General features: G+C 41.1%; 2 protein-coding genes and 1 pseudogene across 2 annotated transcripts; all 3 read left to right on the top strand.

The window, feature by feature from the left end:
• Positions 1-646: 646 nt before the first annotated feature.
• LOC137285572 (UDP-glucuronosyltransferase 2A1-like) lies at positions 647-5,214 on the top strand. Its single transcript, XM_067817745.1, has 3 exons — positions 647-920; positions 1,350-1,442; positions 2,762-5,214. Exon 3 carries the CDS (start codon positions 2,779-2,781, stop codon positions 4,297-4,299), a length of 1,521 nt encoding a protein of 506 aa, XP_067673846.1. The 5' UTR covers positions 647-920; positions 1,350-1,442; positions 2,762-2,778; the 3' UTR covers positions 4,300-5,214.
• Positions 5,215-9,041: 3,827 nt separating this feature from the next.
• Positions 9,042-10,154, top strand: LOC137277811 (UDP-glucuronosyltransferase 2B15-like; annotated as a pseudogene).
• Positions 10,155-14,769: 4,615 nt separating this feature from the next.
• LOC137285556 (UDP-glucuronosyltransferase 1A1-like) lies at positions 14,770-20,289 on the top strand. Its single transcript, XM_067817744.1, has 2 exons — positions 14,770-14,972; positions 17,926-20,289. The coding sequence occupies exons 1-2, from the start codon at positions 14,944-14,946 to the stop codon at positions 19,445-19,447; spliced, it is 1,551 nt and encodes a 516-aa protein (XP_067673845.1). The 5' UTR covers positions 14,770-14,943; the 3' UTR covers positions 19,448-20,289.
• Positions 20,290-20,893: the final 604 nt, after the last annotated feature.

The raw sequence follows: 20,893 nt of genomic DNA, 5'->3' as shown, positions 1-20,893 counted from the left end.
ATATTTATGTACATTGTTCATTGTGTAATGACCCAGGTGAAACTATGGTACATGTGATTTGTAATTCTCCATATGCCATAGATATTTGGACAAGATTTACTGAATGAAATAAACATGCATCTACAAAAATCATGCAAATGAAGAACAAATTTTATTTGGATTCAAAGGTAAATATAATAAGCCTCTTAATGTGGTGATAAAAACAAGCAAATATTTGTTGTATGAATTTAACAAGAAAGCAAAAGAAATTGTGAACTGGTATGAAATTTCAAAATTCATTGCATTTTCTAATTGTAACTATTTAAATTTTCATTCTGTCTGGTCATCCTTCAATTTACTCTCCAGAAATGCTACTGATTGACTGTATATGTACTTTGTATGTAAGTGTAAGTACTATGTATAAGAGGTACTTTACACACTGTGCACATGAACACTATTCACTGTACACTTAAAATACACGGAAATAACCAGTGCTGACATGTACAGCAGATGACGGTAGTCATGAACAACGATCTACGTGTAACAGACATCTATGTCCCCGCAATGTCATCATATCAGTCGACAACATGCAGCATGGGGGCTGCCTCACTGGCTCATGTGTTTGCACAGAGGAAGTAGGCCAGTGTTACTGATAACATGTATCGGAATGTAGGTTAAAGGTCAAAGTTTACTGACTGGTGTCAGCAGGACGGTGCGACTTGTTTGTGGTAGATCCCGCGATTCCTGAAACTTAAGTCCAGGAAGAATTCATAGACTCTAGATCTCGGTAGTCACGGGCTGCAACCATCTGTCTTGGACATGGTCATAGTGTTTCAGGACCTCCCCGGACATGCGCCAGTGTCGCATCATTTGAAGATAAATGGCTTACCGTTATTTCACCAGGGGAGACAACTCTTTACACGCGGTCAGTGTTCACAGTGGTAAGCAGCTTGAGCAACCATTACATTAATAGAGGACACACTTTATTCAGCAGAGGCCCGTGAAGATCAGGATGAGTACCGATCTTCAACACCCCATGCTTGTCGTAAGAGGCGAATTATATATAGCGGGACTAGCCAGGTTCACTGACTTGGTTGACACATGTCATCGTATCTGAATTGCATAGATCAGTGGCCATGCTGTATATCACTGGATTGTCGGGTCCTTACTGGATTAATTACAGGTCGCTGCAGTCCGTCAGCAAACAGTGAACCTCACTCTCAATCAGGAATGCAGATGTGTTTGTTGTCAATGTCGGCAATTACAACATGACTGTTAGCCAAGTCGAACCACAAACGGTCTAATTCTCTACCATATTGTTGAATATCAATATTGTGGACACATTTATGTCAAGACAACACACATTTCAGTGGGAAGCCGATCAGGTCTGATGCAAGCTGCCATGAGCTCTCAAAACCAGTGAGAACACGTCCATAACAAGCATACGTCCCTCATTTTGTTCAGTAAGTGAACTCTAATGTGATGTTTTTACACATATAACTAGAGAGATAGTGATTACATATTTGTTATCGCTGAATCAGCAATATTAAAAGTATATGTGTCAATGTATTGACGCTTGTAACACCCCCGACACACTTCAAACAGCACCAGCCGTAGAGAGGTACAAATAATTTTCTATTTGTCATGCTCGTAGTACAACTATAGTATCCACCAATAGATTAGACGAGTGTAGATTTAGCCACTTGCTTCAGTCAGCTGTTCTAAACTAGATTTTGCAAAAATATTCTATACTGTTTAAGGTACTTTTTACACGTAAACGGATGCATTGTAAAAAGTATGTGTAACTTTGAGAAGATTATGAAACTCACTGAAAATAGGCGGATCTTTAACAAATCTTTACGCGAAACTCCAAACGTTATTTGCGCATGTGTTTCAGTAAATTGATGTTTGGTCTTTGTGCAATTCATCAGCATAAGGTTTTTACTGTTGGTTCCCCCAGGTTAATGGAGACAATCATCACACACACACACGCACGCACGCATGCACGCATGCACGCACGCACAGACACTGAATGTCTAAACCTTTGACGGGTAGCATATGCGAGTCCGACAGACCAGCTGAAGGCGGCGAGGCCAGACTGACGGTCTGAACTGGTTGGTCCCGCCTTGTCCCTGACTTGGCTTTCTGTCGATCTGTCCACACTCGTCCCACTGTGTACCGGCTTCACCTATCCTGCCTTCTTTTATGGGCAGAACAACGGCTAGCAACCTACCTAGGTGGTCATTGTTTACGAGCTTTATACAAATCGAACAAGTGTAGATGAAATACAGTGTTACAGACACGTGACCAAACAACAATATACAAACATTCATTGGAGCACGTTTGTGAACAGTATTAACTCACGTGTTGACATACTTCCCGACTTTATTTATTGTCAAGTTGATACCCATCCTTGGTCACGTTAATATACCAAATGAGCTGGGCCTGAAGGAATGTAAGACGAGGACCGTTTGGCTGGACATCTGTAAACTGTGTGTCTGAGTGTCTGTGTATCCGTGTTAACATACGACATGGTATATCATGTGACTAGTACAAACACCCAGTTGCACAGATGTGTGGCACACAAGTATAGACTATGTGGAGGTGTCCAGGACACTCACCTGGGATTAGGTAGCGTATAACATGGCCGTCATCTGTAGATCGCAGTTCAAACTATTATCCCTCGCCATTCGGGGTAGATTCAAGTTTTGGTAAAAGTTAGACTGTAGGTCTAATATCCAATATAAAATGCACTCGCCCATACAATTTTCATTTAAAACAGGAACCAGACGTGTCAAGATGTCTCGGTTGGCGTATACAGTCACCATACTGATGCTGACGGTGATCGTTGCCAGGCTGGACGCTGCCTCTATCCTCTTTCTGTTCTTCCCCGAGTACAGCCACATCCGGGGCTCTCTGTCGGTGGCGACAGAACTGACTGCACGAGGTCACGCGGTCTGGAATGCTCTTCCGTCATATCTCGCCAATCGGGAAGGCCTTCAAACATCGGGGGTCAATATACTTAAATACAAATCAGTAGATGGGTATGACATTGAGGAGAATATATTTGACAAGACTATCACTGGGTTCTTTGAGAAAGATGAAACGCCGCTCCTTATTGATGAATTTAGGAAAATATGTGACATGATATTACGTGACACAAATCTCTTTCATGAGATTGAGAAACTGAATTTGGATTTGATAGTGTTCGATTCAACACCGTTACCACGAATGTTGACTATCATAGCCTATAAACTTAAAGTACCATTTATTTTCTTCGGTACCTTCTTTGAAGCCCAGGCTAGCCGTACTCCATTGGTGATTGCAAGTGATCCCAGTCGTGGTATAGCCTCTACAACGGTCATGAACTTCGGCTGTCGTATGTTTAATTTCATTGTACATTCCATGTATTATATCAGTGATCCCTTCTCTTATCCGCAAGCTGTGAGTACATACGCACCCGAGATGCCTTATATCACCATGGAAACACTCACCGCTAAAGGCTGGCTTTGGTTAATTGTGCAAGAGCCTCTTTTTGAATACCCGAAAGCAACTCTGCCAAGCGTGAAGTTCGTTGGTTCACCATCAGCCACTGAGGCCAATCCTCTACCTGAGCCATACAGGGAGTTCGTGGAAGGAAGGGGAGGGCCAGTGGTCATTGTATCATTCGGAAGCAAGGTTAAACTTTTCCCAGACAAAATCTTCCGACTCTTGTTGGACGCATTTACGCAGACAAAGTACAACTATGTTTTCAAAACATCTAAAAAAATCAACACTGCTCCAAATATTATGTTAACTGATTGGATGCCGCAGTCGGATCTTCTCGCCCATCCGAACACTAAGTTATTCATAACCCACTGTGGGGCTTATGGTCAGAACGAGGCTTTCTTGCAGGGTGTTCCCATGATTGGTTTTCCTATGTTTGCTGAGCAGCCATATAATGCCAAGAAGTTAGTTTACTTTGGATTCGGTATTGAAATGGATTTGAAAACGTTTACTGTTGACGATTTGGTGTCCAACATCAATGAGGTGATCCAGAATTCTTCCTACTCACAGAAGATCAAGAAAGCTGCCGAAATCACCAAACTCCGGGAAAGAAGTCCCAAAGAGGAAGCTGTTTACTGGATAGAACATGTGCTGAAATATGGCGGCGCCCATCTGAGGTCGTATTGTCAGGACATGCCGTTGTATCAGTATTTGTGTCTGGACGTCATCGGGCTTGTCCTGGTAATTCTCCACGTGTGTATTCTCCTTTTATGGAAGTCGTGCTGCTATTGCTGGAGGAAAGTCAGTCATAAGCCAAAACAAAAACGTGAATAATTTCTATGGAACGCACTTAGCTAAATTTGTAGAAGAACTGCTCATATGACAAAGCAAAACGTGAATTAGAGAGAACTGTAGAGAAATGGAGAGAATGAGAGGGAGGGACAGAGAGAAAAAGAGAGGGATAGATCGATAAATGATAGGGAGACAAAATGAATGAATGAATGAACGAGCTTGTAGAGTTGTAGTGAGATGGATAGAAGGAGGGATTTAAAGGAAGCCTCATATATATCTTTATGTTAAATCTATTTAATGACATTAAAGGTTTAACAGTGTAACAAGGACAACTGACCTCTAAACAGATTTTTATCAGATGATTGACAAAGTGCCCTCTTGTCTATCACGTCAGTTCTATACAGCACATTCATTCGACGGACCATCACCAAGTGTTGAGTGGTCATCTGAGAATATCCCAGACATATTCTATGGGTTACAACTTCGGATTGCGAGCTGGCCATGCCTGTTTGAGGTTGTCGATAACAAGAGTAGTTCTCTTGCCTTGACATCCTGAAACAAGAAACGAGGTCCATGTCAGTGACCAACTGACATATCTCCGGCGTATCTGTTAATAGTCAGTGGTGTTATTTTAGCTTTCTTTCTTTAAAAGTCTCTTACCTCAGCCTCAAGTGGTAGTCCCCATTAACCAAGTTTTGTATATTTGTAAAGTGCGTGTGAAAATGGTCCAAGTTCGTTTACCTTTGTGTGTGTGTGTGTGTGTGTGTGTGTGTGTGTGTGTGTGTGTGTGTGTGTGTGTGTGTGTGTGTGTGTGTTGTGCAAGTACCCGAGCGTTTGATTTGCACACCGTATTTCAATCCATGTATACACATGGATGAAAGTATTGCAACACACCACATTTTTACAGTATCATTATATTAACGTAAAGCACGATAAAGAATTTTATGCAAACCAAAATGAATTCATGTTTTGATTAATTGACCCTCAGCGAATTTTACACAGTAGATGGTAACAGAAGAAGACAAATCAGAAACCAGCTTCCTGTTAGTATATGCATTAGGAGTCAAATTTGACATTGAGAGATACCGTTAAATACTTGATGGATTGCTTTTCCAATACATAAAGGTTTTGTACTGGAGGTCTCTGTGACGTATTCTGCGATCAATAATGTCCCAAACATGCTCTTTAGGAATGAGACCTCGAGGGGGAAGGTACAGTTGACGTTACCGTGTTACAAATCACCAAGGGGCACATTCGGTAAGATAGTCGAATTAACATAGATTGAGTGAAGGAGAAAGCAGTGGAAATTTCAGTGAGAAAATAATCATGGTAAATAACAGAGATCATCGTTGTGAGTGGTGGAGTTGTAAAGCGTTAATCGCTTAATCTGATTCCAGGGACCCAGACACTGATCACAGGCCAGTCAATCAAACGAGATAAGGTTTACAAGTGTCCCGCTATAGCATATCTTGGGTTGTTTTAGTGATTGTGGAAAGGAGTAGGGCTTCCTTGATAAGGTCACGGGTCTGGTCGTTTCTGTGTGCCCATTTTCTAATCGCCCATGGGGGCATGGTGGGCGAGCTGGCTAAGGCGCTAGGCTAGTGATCCAGCAAGGTTTCGGTTTCGGGATCGAGCCCACCTGTGACCGGGTGTAAAAATCTTGGAGTCAACTTTGTGTGCAGACTCTTTCAGTGTTATCACAACCCCTAGTGTACAGTACACAACCCTGTGCACGTAAATGAACCCACGAATCAGTTCGTATATGGCCAGATGGTGGCCACATGAACACGTGCATACACCTAGTTGCGGGTACAGCAACGTGCAGTAAACTTGGACAAAGTGCTGTGACTATGTGTCCCAGTCCACCCAGCTGTCAATTGGGTACCTCGTTAGGATGAGAGAGCCACAATAAACTCGGTGCGCCTAGTGGCAGCACGAGTTGTATACTCCAATTATGTATATATTTTAGAACTAAACATATATTTGTGAAAAGATGCAAAATGCAATAGTATTTGAAACACACAACAGAGCACAAGAACCTTTAACTCTTGGCAACAGATGATCATTAGTCAGTATGTTCAAAGCACTCATTGCTCTTTATTCTCATAAATACAGAATGCTGACCAAGTTCCTTGCGTTTTGCAATAATGTGCATGTCCTGCACTGCCGGAGTGATGGAACCAAGGTATGTCAGGATTTTAACCTCGTCTTCAGCATCCTCGAGTCTCATGTACCTGTCGAGACACACGTTATCAAACATATGCTCGCTCAGTGCATTTCTGTTTTCTACCAGCTTGTCACAGTATAGTAGTTGACGTTTTACAATGTCCTTGCTTTCAGTCTCGCATAACAGACACAGTAGTGACGGGCAGTATACCAAGTTTTATCAGAGCATAGACAGGAGGAGTGGCCATATTTTACCACAAACACAGGATCCAGAGACGATGAGGAAGATGACGTGTATGGTCAGTTTATTTCTCACTCTGAGATGCGCAGTGTCAGGTCAATTTGTTTCTGAGTCTGAGATTTGTTTGGGAAGGTCAATTTTTTGTCGCTTTGAGATTTGTTTGATGAGGACACGTTATTTCTCACTCTGAGATGCGTAGTGTCAGGTCAGTTCATTTCTCACTCTGATATTGTTTTGGAGAGAGTTTATTTCTCAGTCTGGGATTTGCTTTGTAAGGTCAGTTTCTTTCTCATTTCGTCTTTCACCGAGACTTGTGATATTTTGTGATATAAACGATATTACTGACAGAAACTTTGTGATATTAGTAGCAGGTTTCTCAAAAGATAACGGTAGTTCTGAGCAGAATTCATCAAAGAAGCTATGTATGAAGGGGTGATTCTTGAAACAAACTGTGAATATGTAACAAGGGGTTTCAATAACATAATGTCAGCCTCGGTTCACTATCTATTGCCCATCAGTTTAAGACCTTAAGGGTTTCTGGGTATGCTCAAATTTCAACATTGAAGAGACAGACTGTGCTCCTAAAATCAGTTCTCTCCGACATTCGAAACAAAGATTTAAGACGTTAAACACCCAATGGAGTCTTTTCTTTTGTCCCCATCAGATTACAAGAACATACTGCCTTGGATCTTGGATTGGATTATATATGGGTAAAGAGGCAAATTGTATTAACGGTTGATACTACCGTCACTTGTGTCTTTATTAAATTTAAAGGCGAATAGGAGAGAAATTCAATAATTTGCTGGATGAAAGAAAATGTCTTCAGAAACTTATACCAAAACTTTAAATTAAAAACTGTGTATATTTATGTTTTAATTACGAAAACAGTTTCTGTTATCTGAGTTTCGGCCAGTATGCATATTCCGCTCGTGACGTCAAAAGTACCAAGAGTCCGCCATGTTATTAAAAGACCAGTTGACAGTTGATCATATGACGAACTTACAAGTCTGTGTTCACGAGTCTTCCGATGTTGACATCAAGTGGTCAAGATCTTAAAACTGTAACCTATTATAGCCACCTTGGTGTTTTGTTCTCATCATAACTGAAGTGATCAAAAGCATGTCAAACTATCTCCCTCAAATTAGAATTTTCTCTATGTGCAGATTATTGCGTAAAATACGAAATAATTCCTTCACAGTTACATGTATATTTTTTATAGTAAAATCATGCGTGTATTACTGTGTGGTTTTGAATTTGGAGACTGGGTATGCATGGGTGCATAGAAAAGGTACAAACTACAGACTTCAGATTATTTCTAAATGTTGTCAAGTAGGCATCAAATAAGGTAATATTGGATGAATGTGGTAGATACGCGGTGCAAGTATCTTCTCAAATACGTGTTATGAAGTTTTGGTTAAAATTATCAAGTAGGGAATCACACCGCTATCCTCACCAGTGTTATCCATTCCTCAAACACTAGATGAAAATGGTAACCATACATGGGTTTCAGATGTCACTTACTTTTTTACAACTGTTTTTGTTGTCAAATGTTTTGATATCGCAGGAAACCTACAAATGTTTGTCAGTACCTTAACACAACGAGTCTGTGATATATATTCCCAGGTCTGGCATGACTCACTTTGTACATCCACATTTTCAAAGAATTACTCGAGTTTCTATACATTTTTACAATACCTTACAGCACTAAGTGATAAAACCTTGATTCGTGTATTCTGCAATTACGTATTGCACTGCGTTCATTTCAGTTTAGTGTATTGGGAGGAAACAAATGTACTAATGGAAAGATTCCTGTATTCACAAGTTGTAATCTAGGAGTTCTCGAAGATGAGTACCATGTATTGTTTGTATGTGAGAGACATGCGGATCGCCGAACGAAATATTTACATCGTATCAATTACAAAAGTGTATTGTTCTCCAAAAGATTCAAAACATAACCTCTGTGGCAATTTTCATGAAACATGTGTTTTCCTTATCATAAAGATGCAGATATGTGCTTCCCATCACGTGTCACGGTTATATCGTTCAAATCAATTTTTCTTTGGGCCACATGGCCAAAATACCGAATGAATGAATTGAATTGAATCGAGTGGTGCTTCCGTTGTGAATTGAGGGATTCTTCCTTTTCATCTTCACTAGAAGTTTCGCTTGCATGATATAAAAATCGGCTCATACTGGTAGGGTCTAACATCTGTTGCTTCAAGAATCCATGGTCACATTCAAGTTGTCAAATATAGCCAAAGAGGATGCCATTGGCATTTGACGTCATGTCACTTGATAACCGTCTCTGCTCATTAATTGTCGGGTGTTTCCGTATCAGGCGAAAATTCGAGGGCATTTCTCATTTCTCTCTCTCACGATGTACAAAGACAAACCTTCTTTGCCATTAGATTCTTTCAAGGAAGTTACACACCGTATTTTGAGTGACCAGGAATTATTCAGGAAAATTGAAGAGTTGAAGTTTGATCTGATTGTATTCGATGCTATACCCGTAGCGGGAATGTTGACCATCACAGCCCACAGACTGGACATTCCCTTCACATTCATGGGGGCAGCGTTTGAGCCTCAAGTTAGCGAATGTCATTACGACTGTGATGTACGTGTTTGTTTACGATACGTTCTCTACCTATAGGCCAGTGGCGACCTATGCTCCCGAGAAGCCATACCTCTCAATGGAAGCCTTGACAGCTAAGGCTTGGCTTTGGCTCATCGATATTGAACCTCTCCTTGACTACCCAGCAGCCACGTCAAACGAATTGGACAAGGCAAAAGAAGGCGTGTTCATTGTTTTTTTCGGAAGTAATGTGAAGTCACTTCCAGATGAAATATCGAAAAGGTTACTTGTTTCATTTTCGCGAACGAACTACAAGTATATACTCAAGACTGACAAAAATGTCAAAGTGGGACCTAATGTACTGCTAACCACCTGGATGCCACAGTCGGACTTACTTGCCCATGCGAACACTAAATTATTTATCACCCATTGTGGAGCTAATGGCCAGAACGAGGCTTTCTTGCAAGGAGTTCAAATGATTGGTTTCCCCTTATTTGCAGATCAACCATATAATTCAATGAGGCTTGAATATCATGGCTTCGGTTTAAATATGGATCTGAGCTCGTTCACTGTTGACGATTTGGTATCCAACATCAATGAGGTGATCCAGAATCCTTCCTACTCCCAGAAAATCAAGAGAGCTGCCGAAATCACCAAACTCTGGGAAAGAAGTCACAACGATGAAGCTGTTTACTGGATACTGTGCTGAAATATGGCGGCGCCCATCTGAGATCATATTGTCAGAACATGCCTTTGTATCAGTATTTGTGTCTAGACGTCATCGGACTTGTCCTCCCCATCCTCCATGTGTATTTGTTTGTGCAGCTTTTGTTACGGAACTGTTGCCCAAAACCCAAAAGAAAAACCCGAATGATTAATTTGCTATTGAGGTTGAAAATATTATCTTGTGGCCGTTAGGTTATTTACAATGAAAATATAACGATGACGGTGTTTAAAGGAGGTCTCATATATACTGAGTGAAAAAAGAAACTTCACATTCTTTCTTCAGAGCACTATAAAAGAACAAGAGATGGTAAGATGGTTAAATTGTTATTATTTCATTGCTGAGGTCTGTATGATGTACTCGATACACACTAACAGTACCACAATCAGTTCCATAAGGCTACAATTCCGTTTTAAAACATGGATCCGAACAGAATATCAAGTCACAAGAATAAAAATCCGAAATTTCTCAGTGCACTATTGTGTATGGCCGCCCCGCGCATTCCCCACTGCCAAACACCGTCTCCTCACCGACTGCCTGATGCTAGGGAACACGTGGTTGGGGATTCTGCACCATTGCTCTTGCAAGGCAGCACCAAGTTCCTGCACATTCTGAGGTTGGTTCCTAAGACCACGAAACGTGCTCTATTGGATTAAGGTCAAGGGACCTCGATGGCCAGTCCATGACGTTGATTCCAGCGTTTTTAAGGAACTTCCGCCCCCAAATCTGTCGCCTTCCTGTACACAACATTGGGCATACCGTTCACGACCTTGTCTCCAGACTCTACGCCTGCCGTCCACGAATCTGAGGGTAAGCCTGAATTCATCGCTAAAGACGACTCGATTCCAGTCTCTCTGGGTCCATCGGAGGTGACGTTGGGTCCACAGCAGACGTTGACGTTGATGAAACGACGTCAGTATTGGCCCACGATATGGACGTCGACAATGGAGATTGACAGGCCGCAAACGATTTCGAATGGTCTTTTAGGACAGTCAACATCTCAGCCCTGGTTCGTGTAGCCGGTGGAAATCTGTCACGTAGGTGACGTAGGACGATTTGACGGTCTTTTCTCTCGACGTCACACGTGGAAGACCCGACCTTGGGCGATCAGAAGTGGTGCCAGTTTGTTTGTAGACGACCTCGCAAGTCATACAAATGCATCCCATTGCTCTTGCGACGCCAATAATTAATCTTCCCGCTTATAGCATGCCAACGGCACGTTCACGTTGCACATTTGACAGTCGTAGCATTTAAAGTACCGTTAAAACTGTGTCAATTCTTGAGGCCAATGCAAACACGTGCAAATGAAGAAAATTTCGTTGCAAAAAGCACGTGATCGACTGCACGTGCAAAAGCTGATTTCGCACTAACGTCATTTGCACGACGAATGGATGGGTTTGAGTGGGTTTTGCCAACGTTTTTCTAGAGTAGAAAGAGAGGGATCCCATTTTGGATATATAGATGTATCATTAAAGAAAAATTATTCATTATTTTTTAAATTACATTTTGTGAAGTTTCTTTTTTGACTCAGTATATATAGTACACTTACATATAAAGTACATATACAGTCAATCAGTTATAGCATTTCTTAAAAGTACCTTTATGTTAAAAATCTTTTATGATGATTTAATAATTTGTTTGGGGATTATTCACTTACTATTAAAATGGATAATAAGTAAAATGATTCTACTACTGTTTATGTTTTATATCTTTTCTTTAATAGATAGTCTAAAGTCTAACGCTGTGACAAGGACATCGGACTGAGATTTGCCATATCATGTAACACAACAGGATGTACATACTGGAGCGCAAATCACATTAAATGACGTGCTGTTGACAGAGTTAGAAGCTGGAAGCTAACGGTGTTTTAGTGGATGAGCAAACTGGGTTTCGTCGTAAGCCTAATTTACTAGAATACAGCTACACCCTCTTTTCTCTTATCAATAAGCGGTCAAGTCTTCTACATTTATTTGTGACGTAGATACAATGAAAGCATTCGATCGTGTCAATAGAGACTGATTATGATACAAACTGCAGAAACGCGGCGTTCACGGTCAGTATGTCTTACCTCTGAAGGCAGTCACGGAACCCAACGAGGATACATATGCATGCATACCAAAGACGAATCTGCGTAGATTCAAGTGGTGCGCTAACCCAGGGGATACAACTCTGTCGTACTGGTAATAAGACGATTTGTTTTCTCAGACGCGAATTTTTAGGTACAAACTACAGCATTTAATATCTTGCTGTAGGGTTACTCTTTTACAGACAGGGGGACATGTGATAAGACTGCAAGTTGTGAAGCTGCGGAATGATGTATCTAATTTGGTACTTGCGACAGATTGTGTCAAAGTCGTCAAAAATGCATGATTTCCGTGTGTAAATGCCTTTCACAGCACATGCAAGACAATGCTGCGTGTTGTCCCTTACAGTTTTCATAAATGATCTTGCACATGAAATTGATGTTTGCTCCGCATACCAGTTTCTTGGTCTTTGGCTGGAGAGACATCTAAATCTTAATTGGGTTGCTAAGGGAATTGCGACATATGCAAGTAGAGCCCTTGGTGTCATATTTAGGTTCTATTAGCCTTGGGAATCGGGAATTCAGCTGCATTAATGTTGTTGAAAAGAGAGCGTGAGTGCGGGATTTGGGTGGGCTGCCATGACGCCGATGTCACCGCCGAGTTGGAACATACACAGTAGTTCATTGCTGCATGTGCATACATGTGTTTTAGTGTCATCCAGGGTTCTACCTGAAATACGTATCTGTGATGGTGTCTCGATCGTAGGCCATATGTGTGGTGTGGTGTGTGCGTGCGTGTGTGTGTGCGTGTGTGTGTATATGGTGAGTGTGAGTGTGTGTGTGATGTATGTGGTGTGTGTGTGATGTGTGTATGTGGTGAGTGTGAGTGTGAGTGTGTGTGTGATGTATGTGGTGTGTGTGTGATGTGTGTATGTGGTGTGTGTATGATTTGTGTATGTGGTGAGTGTGTGTGTGTGATGTATGTGGTGTGTGTGTGATGTGTGTGTGATGTGTGTATGTGGTGTGTATGATGTGTGTATGTGGTGTGTGTGATGTGTGTATGTGGTGTGTGTGATGTGTGTATGTGGTGTGTGTGTGATGTGTGTATGTGTGTGTGTGTGTGTGATGTGTGTGGTGTGTGTGTGATGTGTGTATGTGGTGTGTGTGTGTTTTGAAAAACTATGTAAATATGATAGCCCAGAAACGTCGTGTAAGTTCTCATCCATATACGCGTCTTATGATATTCACCAACATCTAAATGCCTCTCACGAATCTCATGCACACACAAGAAACATACAAATAAAGAGCAATGATGCACCGTGTTTGATGGCTGCAATACATTACTCCTGAACTTGCACCTGACCATCTGCGGGACTTCCTTCACAATTTCTGTTACATATTTATGCTCTTCATGCGGCTTGCCTGCTGTAAATACATTAATATATACCTTGCTTCCAGGTTGCATATAAATCAAGTACACAACCAGAGAGGGTATGTCGAAAGTGTATCCACCCGGGGCCTATCCCCTGCCTCTCGTCATAAGATTAAATACAGCGAGGAGCACTACGGCATGCTGATGTCGTTACCGTAGTTGCTGTAGTTGGTGTTGCTCAGAGCCGGAGCACCACAAGGGGGAGCTCTCCACATTCTATAGTACTTATTATATACTCTCATCCCAATATTTAGTCCTGAATAACTATTTAATCAAACATTTTGCTGTGGCAGTTGAAATCGATGTTTAATGCATTATATCTCTATTGAGCGGACAAACTGTTAATCACAAATATTGTGCTGTATGCTTATATTCAACAATAAAAACACTCCGGGTGCTACACGCTATCTTACCTGTGATATACATACATACTTCACGTATACCCTACACGAGGAAACCTGCTGGTTTGATCAAACCACACCATACCACTTATATACATACATACATACTTCACGTATACCCTACACGAGGAAACCTGCTGGTTTGATCAAACCACACCATACCACCTATATACATACATACTTCATGTATACCCTACACGAGGAAACCTGCTGGTTTGATCAAACCACACCATATCACCTATATACATACATACATACTTCACGTATACCCTACACGAGGAAACCTGCTGGTTTGATCAAACCACACCATACCACCTATATACATAAATACTTCACGTATACCCTACACGAGGAAACCTGCTGGTTTGATCAAACCACACCATATCACCTATATACATACATACATACTTCACGTATACCCTACACGAGGAAACCTGCTGGTTTGATCAAACCACACCATACCACCTTTATACACACATACTTCACGTATACCCTACACGAGGAAACCTGATGGTTTGATCAAACCACACCATACCACCTATATACATACATACTTCACGTATACCCTACACGAGGAAACCTGCTGGTTTGATCAAGCTACACCATCAGAGACTGGTCATAACATGAGATATGAAGAAACTGATTTTCGTTTGTCTAATTTCAAGGACAAACCTTTGAAATACGAGCTATAAGATAGCTAAATAGAGATGACCCACTTACACACGCTGGGTTACTGACAATGAAGTGACTTAAGGGCCGCTGGTCTTTTATATAACACACGCAGGGGTCACAGTAGACTGAAGCTCGATCAGCCTCTTAGTGTTTATATAAACAATTTGGATACCAACAACAAAGCCCATTTAAACTGAAAACGAGGCCTTGGGGGACCAGAGATTCAGAATCTGAACCTGGAGAAATCTAGACTTGCTTCAGTTAGGGGTTTATGATTGCAGAAAGGTCAAGGCTGCGGGGAACATAATATGGTTCGGGGACTGTGAAACAGACTACAGTCGCAAAAAGGAGGGCAGGATTCATCAGTGTCGGAGCAAGCTGCGAACTGAGATCAAGAAATCTAGACCAAACACAGTCATTAAGCGTTTAGCGAGTCATCACATTCATCTTCGGGAATGTCAACCTTGTACTGGACACAATCGAGGTAAGTCAAACTCTAAATGTAAACCCGACCGCTAACGTTGATATAAATGGACAACGAACACGTCCATGTACTCGTGAAAATGTAGGCATAACTGGGGATAAATGTTTGGTTAAGGACAAATTTTATGGACGAACAATTAAGTTCTTTAGTCGGGTGATGCGACGTTTTGATACAAATTCTTATAGCATTGTCAGGGAAGTGTGAAACAGGTAAAAACAGGGTACAACTATTCATCAGCGATGATGTTTGGTTCATCAGAAAACATTTTATGGGATCAAAAATGCCCATGAAATGTTCAGGTTTCAATTAGTTAATACACATAGTTCCATATAAAGACAAATTTGGTTTTATTCTATGAGAGCTTAATTGTAAACTTAAAGAGTCAAATTTAAGATTTAAGAGGTTGATCTCCCACCACCTATTATGCATTACCTAATTTAAGTTCACCAATCTGCATATTATGCTTTAGTGGAAATTTAAGTGTGTAAAGATGTAAACCATTTTCATTTTATTTTTTATTTGAATAACAAAAGTTTTAAACACATTCTAATGAACTTACCATTAAAATATTCATCGAGCGTCATACTTCGCAGCAGATTTACCTTGCCACTGGAAGTGGCCATGCTTGAAGAACTTAAATTCTACAAGTACTGTGAATGATTCAACCACTACACAATTTACTCGGCTTTATTGACATCTATACTGCAAGTTTCTATCTTCAACAATAGGTGAGAAATGCTTTTTTGAAACCGTCCCCCAAAATGGACGATATGCATAAATAGGTTAATTCAGTTCACTTACGTTACTGCACTGCTTGGACAAAGGGGGGTGTTCAGGCCAGTACCTGGGGACACCACCCCTTGAAACCGTCACTGCTCGACAAAGCATTGGAAGGGAGTGCACAATTGTTTGCTTGAGGATTCTTCACCAGTTCTCCTGCTGCGCGTTGGCAGTTTCTCCAGGTGTCTAGGGACGATGGTGACTTTTACAGTCGTCCATAGATGATCGATCGGGTTCAGATCCTGCGATTTGGAAGTACAGGGAAAAACTTGGACGCTTGAAATGGCGAGATAGGCACCTGTTACACGGGCTGCATGGAGTCGAGCATTGTCGTATTGAAACAGCTCCATCTAGCGGTGAAACAGATGATGAAGGGGATGAGGTTGCAGGGTTTGGTTCATGTAGCGATTTGCTGTAAGACTGCCTTGAACCACCCACAGGCAAACTGTAGCGCAAATGGGGATGCGCAGCAGAGAGAATACAACAAGTCTTCATATATGCGAGCAAAGCGAGCAAAGGCTGGCAACGTACTTTCCTCGCTTCGGATCGAAAGGTATTTTTCATCTCAAATTAGGTTTCGCCACCATCAAAGGTAGACTCCTATATCCTCACTTGGGTGTGCTCACACATTTCCTACCCCATGTTTAATAATTACTCACGTGAAATATGTTTTATTCAACATTTTAAGCGACACTCGTGGTATTCAGATCATTCTTCGCCTTCATTAACCCTGCCAACTTCCGGTTGAATGGAGTGACGGAACAAGAATAAGCAGAAATTAAAACGAAATACCACATTGCCTAATTTTATCATGAACCTGTTGTGGTGTATTTGTCTTATCTGTCGTAGCTATTGTTACAACTTTCGTAACATTTTATTCTACACAAAAACACTTCTGGCGTAGTGGGTGAATGAAGCAGGGGAAGTAACTGTGAGTATTCCATATGGAATAATACCCACCTGTTCCTTCACTTCTTTGAACCGGAAGCTGGAGGGAGGAATGGAGGCGAAGAACGGTCTGATCTACCACGGGTTGCGCTTAAAATGTTGAATAAAAAATATTCTACGTGAGTTCAACACAGAGTTGGAAATGTGAGAGCACAGCCCAGTGAAGAAATGGGTGTATAGGTTTGATGGTGGCGATATTTTATTTTGACATGAAAATTATTTTTCGAACTGAAGCGAGAAAAGTTCGTTGCCAACCTTTGCTCGCTTCGCTCGCATGTAAGAAACTGGTCATAATTTCTATGCTGCACAACCCATTTGCGCTACAGTTTGCCTGTGAACCACCAGACGTATATGACATGGCTCCCCAAACCACGATACTGTCTCCACGAGAACGCCGTTCGGCGCACTTCATGCGTGTTAACGTCGACAGGGACATTGTCTCCCATCCCGTGAATGTATTTTTCTGCATGCACTTTTCATGTAGCGTTTTCATTTGTATGTCAAAGTAACATTTCGTCTTAACATAGGCACTGTCAAAATATATGGAGATAAACTGCTGAAAACTCCAATGAAATTCTTGTTTTTATTTTGAAGAGTGCATAGAATTATAAGAATATAATGAACGAAAACGACAATTAGAAAAAACACTGTTAATGATAGATGAGCTCCCCATCACTGCATATATCAACCTGTTGTTTTTTGTAGATTAACACTGTATGCATACTACCGTCCAAAAGAAATCATACCAAATATATTTGCCGTTAAAAACCTTAGGTTTAACCCTAAAACCAGGAACATTTACAGACATTTGTTACAGACACTGAGGCATTACAGTGCTCTAAATTTCGTTCCTGGCATTTTGAAAAACTTTCTGTTTGTTCAGTTTTATTGTTATGCCCCATTGTTTGTTGGGCCCCCATGTGTGTGTTTCCTTTTCATATCTTTATCATTATTTCTGATTGTGTGTTTGTTACAAAATGCAGAAAAAATCACTATATGTAATATAAAACATATTATATTGAACTCCTTTTGATTTCGAAACAGTATACTATCGTTTACCCTGTTTCCTACCTGTTTCATACCTGAAGATACAATCACCCCCATGCCTGATGATACAGTCACCCCCATACACAATTTGTTCGTGTATGAAGTTTGTCCTAATCTGACTCTTCAAGTTCTAAACATGTCACTCAAAGTAATTTGTATTTGCTTTTAAATTATCCAGGATGAGAGTTCATACCGGAAGTGTAGCTCTGCAGCTGCTGCTGTGTCTGCAAGGGATCCAGGCCGCCAGGATTCTATTACTGTACTACCCATCATACAGTCACATCCGGGGATCCCTGGATGTGGCTACGGTGCTAGCATCACGTGGTCACATAGTTTGGAATGCTTTGCCAACTGAACTGGCCAATCACAAGGCCATGCAAGCACCGGGCGTCAACATTCTGAAATACCAGGCTATAGATGACCTTGGCCTAAGAGAAAAGGTTGTAGATACCATGGTAACCGGGTATTTCCAAGAAAACAACCCTTCTGTGCCGTTTCATATTTTCACGGACACAAGCGACCTTATACTGAGGGACAATGAATTATTCAGGAGAATCAAAGAGTTGAATTTCGATATGATTATAATTGATATCATGCCCTTAGTTAGAATGCTGACAATCATTCCCCACAGACTGGACATTCCCTTCATATTCATGGGTGCGGCGTTTGAGCCTCAAGTTAGCCGCAACCCCTTCATTCCATCCGCCTCCCCTTTCATCATTTCCCCGAGGACACCGAAAATGGACTTTTTGACACGTGTTGCGAATGTCATTACGACTGTGATGTACGTGTTTGTTTACGACCCGTTCTCTACCTATAGGCCAGTGGCGACCTATGCTCCCGAGAAGCCATATCTCTCAATGGAAGCCTTGACAGCTAAGGCTTGGCTTTGGCTCATCGATATTGAACCTCTCCTTGACTACCCAGCAGCCACCTTGCCCAACGTCAAACGAATTGGATCTCTGTCAGCCTCTGAACCAACGCCACTCCCTCAAGAATACAAGGAGTTTATGGACAAGGCAAAAGAAGGAGTGGTCATTGTTTCTTTCGGAAGTAATGTGAAGTCGATCCCTGATGGAATTTTGAAAATGTTACTTGATTCATTTTCACGAACGAACTACAAATACATATTCAAGACTGACAAAAAGGTCAAAGTGGGACCTAATGTACTGCTAACCACCTGGATGCCACAGTCGGACTTACTTGCCCATCCGAACACTAAATTATTTATCACCCATTGTGGAGCTAATGGCCAGAACGAGGCTTTCTTACAAGGAGTTCCAATGATTGGTTTTCCCATATTTGGAGATCAACCATATAATTCAATGAGGCTTGAGTATCACGGCTTCGGATTAAAAATGGATTTGAAAACGTTTACTGTTGACGATTTGGTGTCCAACATCAATGAGGTGATCCAGAATTCTTCCTACTCACAGAAAATCAAGAAAGCTGCCGAAATCACCAAACTCCGGGAAAGAAGTCCCAAAGAGGAAGCTGTTTACTGGATAGAACATGTGCTGAAATATGGCGGCGCCCATCTGAGGTCGTATTGTCAGGACATGCCGTTGTATCAGTATTTGTGTCTGGACGTCATCGGGCTTGTCCTGGTCATTCTCCACGTGTGTAGTTTCCTTATATTTAAGTCGTGCTTCTATTGCTGCAGGAAAGCCAGTCATAAGCCAAAACAAAAACGTGAATAATATCTATGGAAGACATGTTGCACAATTTGTTGAACTGCTCAGATGCAAAAGGCAAAACGTGAACTAAAGAGAGTTGTAGAGAGATGGAGAGAAAGAGAGATTCAAAGGGTATTTAAAGGAGATCTCATATATATCTTTATGTTAAACCTATTTACTGACATTAAAAGTGTAACAAGGACATCTTACCTGTAAACAGATTGTTATCAGATAATTGACAAAGTGCCCTCTTGTCTATCACGTCAGTTCTATACAGCACATTCATCCGACGGGCCATCACCAAGTTTGTTGAGAGTGGCCATCTCAGAATATCCCAGGCATATTCTATGGGTTACAACTCCGGATTGCGAGCTGGCCATGCCTGTTGGAGATTCTCGATAACAAGAGTAGTTCTCTTGCCTTGACATCCTGAAACAAGAAAGGAAGTCCATGTCGGTGACCAACTAACACATCTATTTGTTAATAGTCAATGGTGTTATTTTAGCTTTCTTCCTTTAAAAGTCTCTTGCCTCATAGTTGACCTGTTCATTATACAAGAAATGAACTAATTTGTGGAGTCGGGGTCCAGGAACAATTACTGATTTTGTTTGGTAGTAACTACGCCAGCTTCAAGTGGTAGTCGCCATTAACCCATAACAAGTTTTGTGTATTTGTAGAGTGCGTGTGAAAAATGGTCCAAGTTCGTTTGTTTTCGTGTATGTGCTGTGCAAGTACCCGAGCGTCTGATTTTCACATCGCATTTCAATCCATGTATACACATGGGTGAAAGTATTGTGACACACCACATTTTTACAGTATCATTGTACTAACATAAAGCACGATAACGGATTTTATGCAAACCTAAACGAATTTATGTTTTTCATTAATTGACCCTCAGCGATTACACAGTGCACGTTAACACATGAAGAAAAATCAAAAGCAACCTGTTGTTAGTGTCTGTATCAGCCGTTAAATACTTGATGGATTGCTTTTTCCAATACATAAAAGTTTTGTACTGGAGGCCTCTGTGACGTATTCTGCGATCAATAATGTCCCAAACATGCTCTATGAGAATCATTCCTCGAGGGGGAAGATACAGTTGACGTTACCGTGTTGTAAAGCATCAGCGGCACGATGTGTCCAGGCATTGTAATCGATGAAGACTGGACTTGTGCTCAGAGAATGGTCATCAAAATGTGGTACAACGACCCTGTTCAGGATATGAGTTGTCCATTCAGCTCTTGTGTGATATTATGATATATACGAGGTAGGTTTACAGTTTTGTGAGAGACACAACGACATCAGTAACGAGACAATAATATACAAAGAAACTTGAAGTTGCAAGAAATTGATTAACGCAATAAAAAAGGGAATGCCAATGTCTAAAAGAATATTTCAAGCATTCAAAAGTTTAATGAAACTTCGGGACTTTAAAGAAACCAAACATTCAGTAAAATCATTGAATCAACA

The sequence above is a fragment of the Haliotis asinina genome, chromosome 1, assembly GCF_037392515.1.
Source record: "Haliotis asinina isolate JCU_RB_2024 chromosome 1, JCU_Hal_asi_v2, whole genome shotgun sequence".
Taxonomy (NCBI): domain Eukaryota; kingdom Metazoa; phylum Mollusca; class Gastropoda; order Lepetellida; family Haliotidae; genus Haliotis; species Haliotis asinina.
This window is presented reverse-complemented; position numbering and strand designations above follow the sequence as displayed.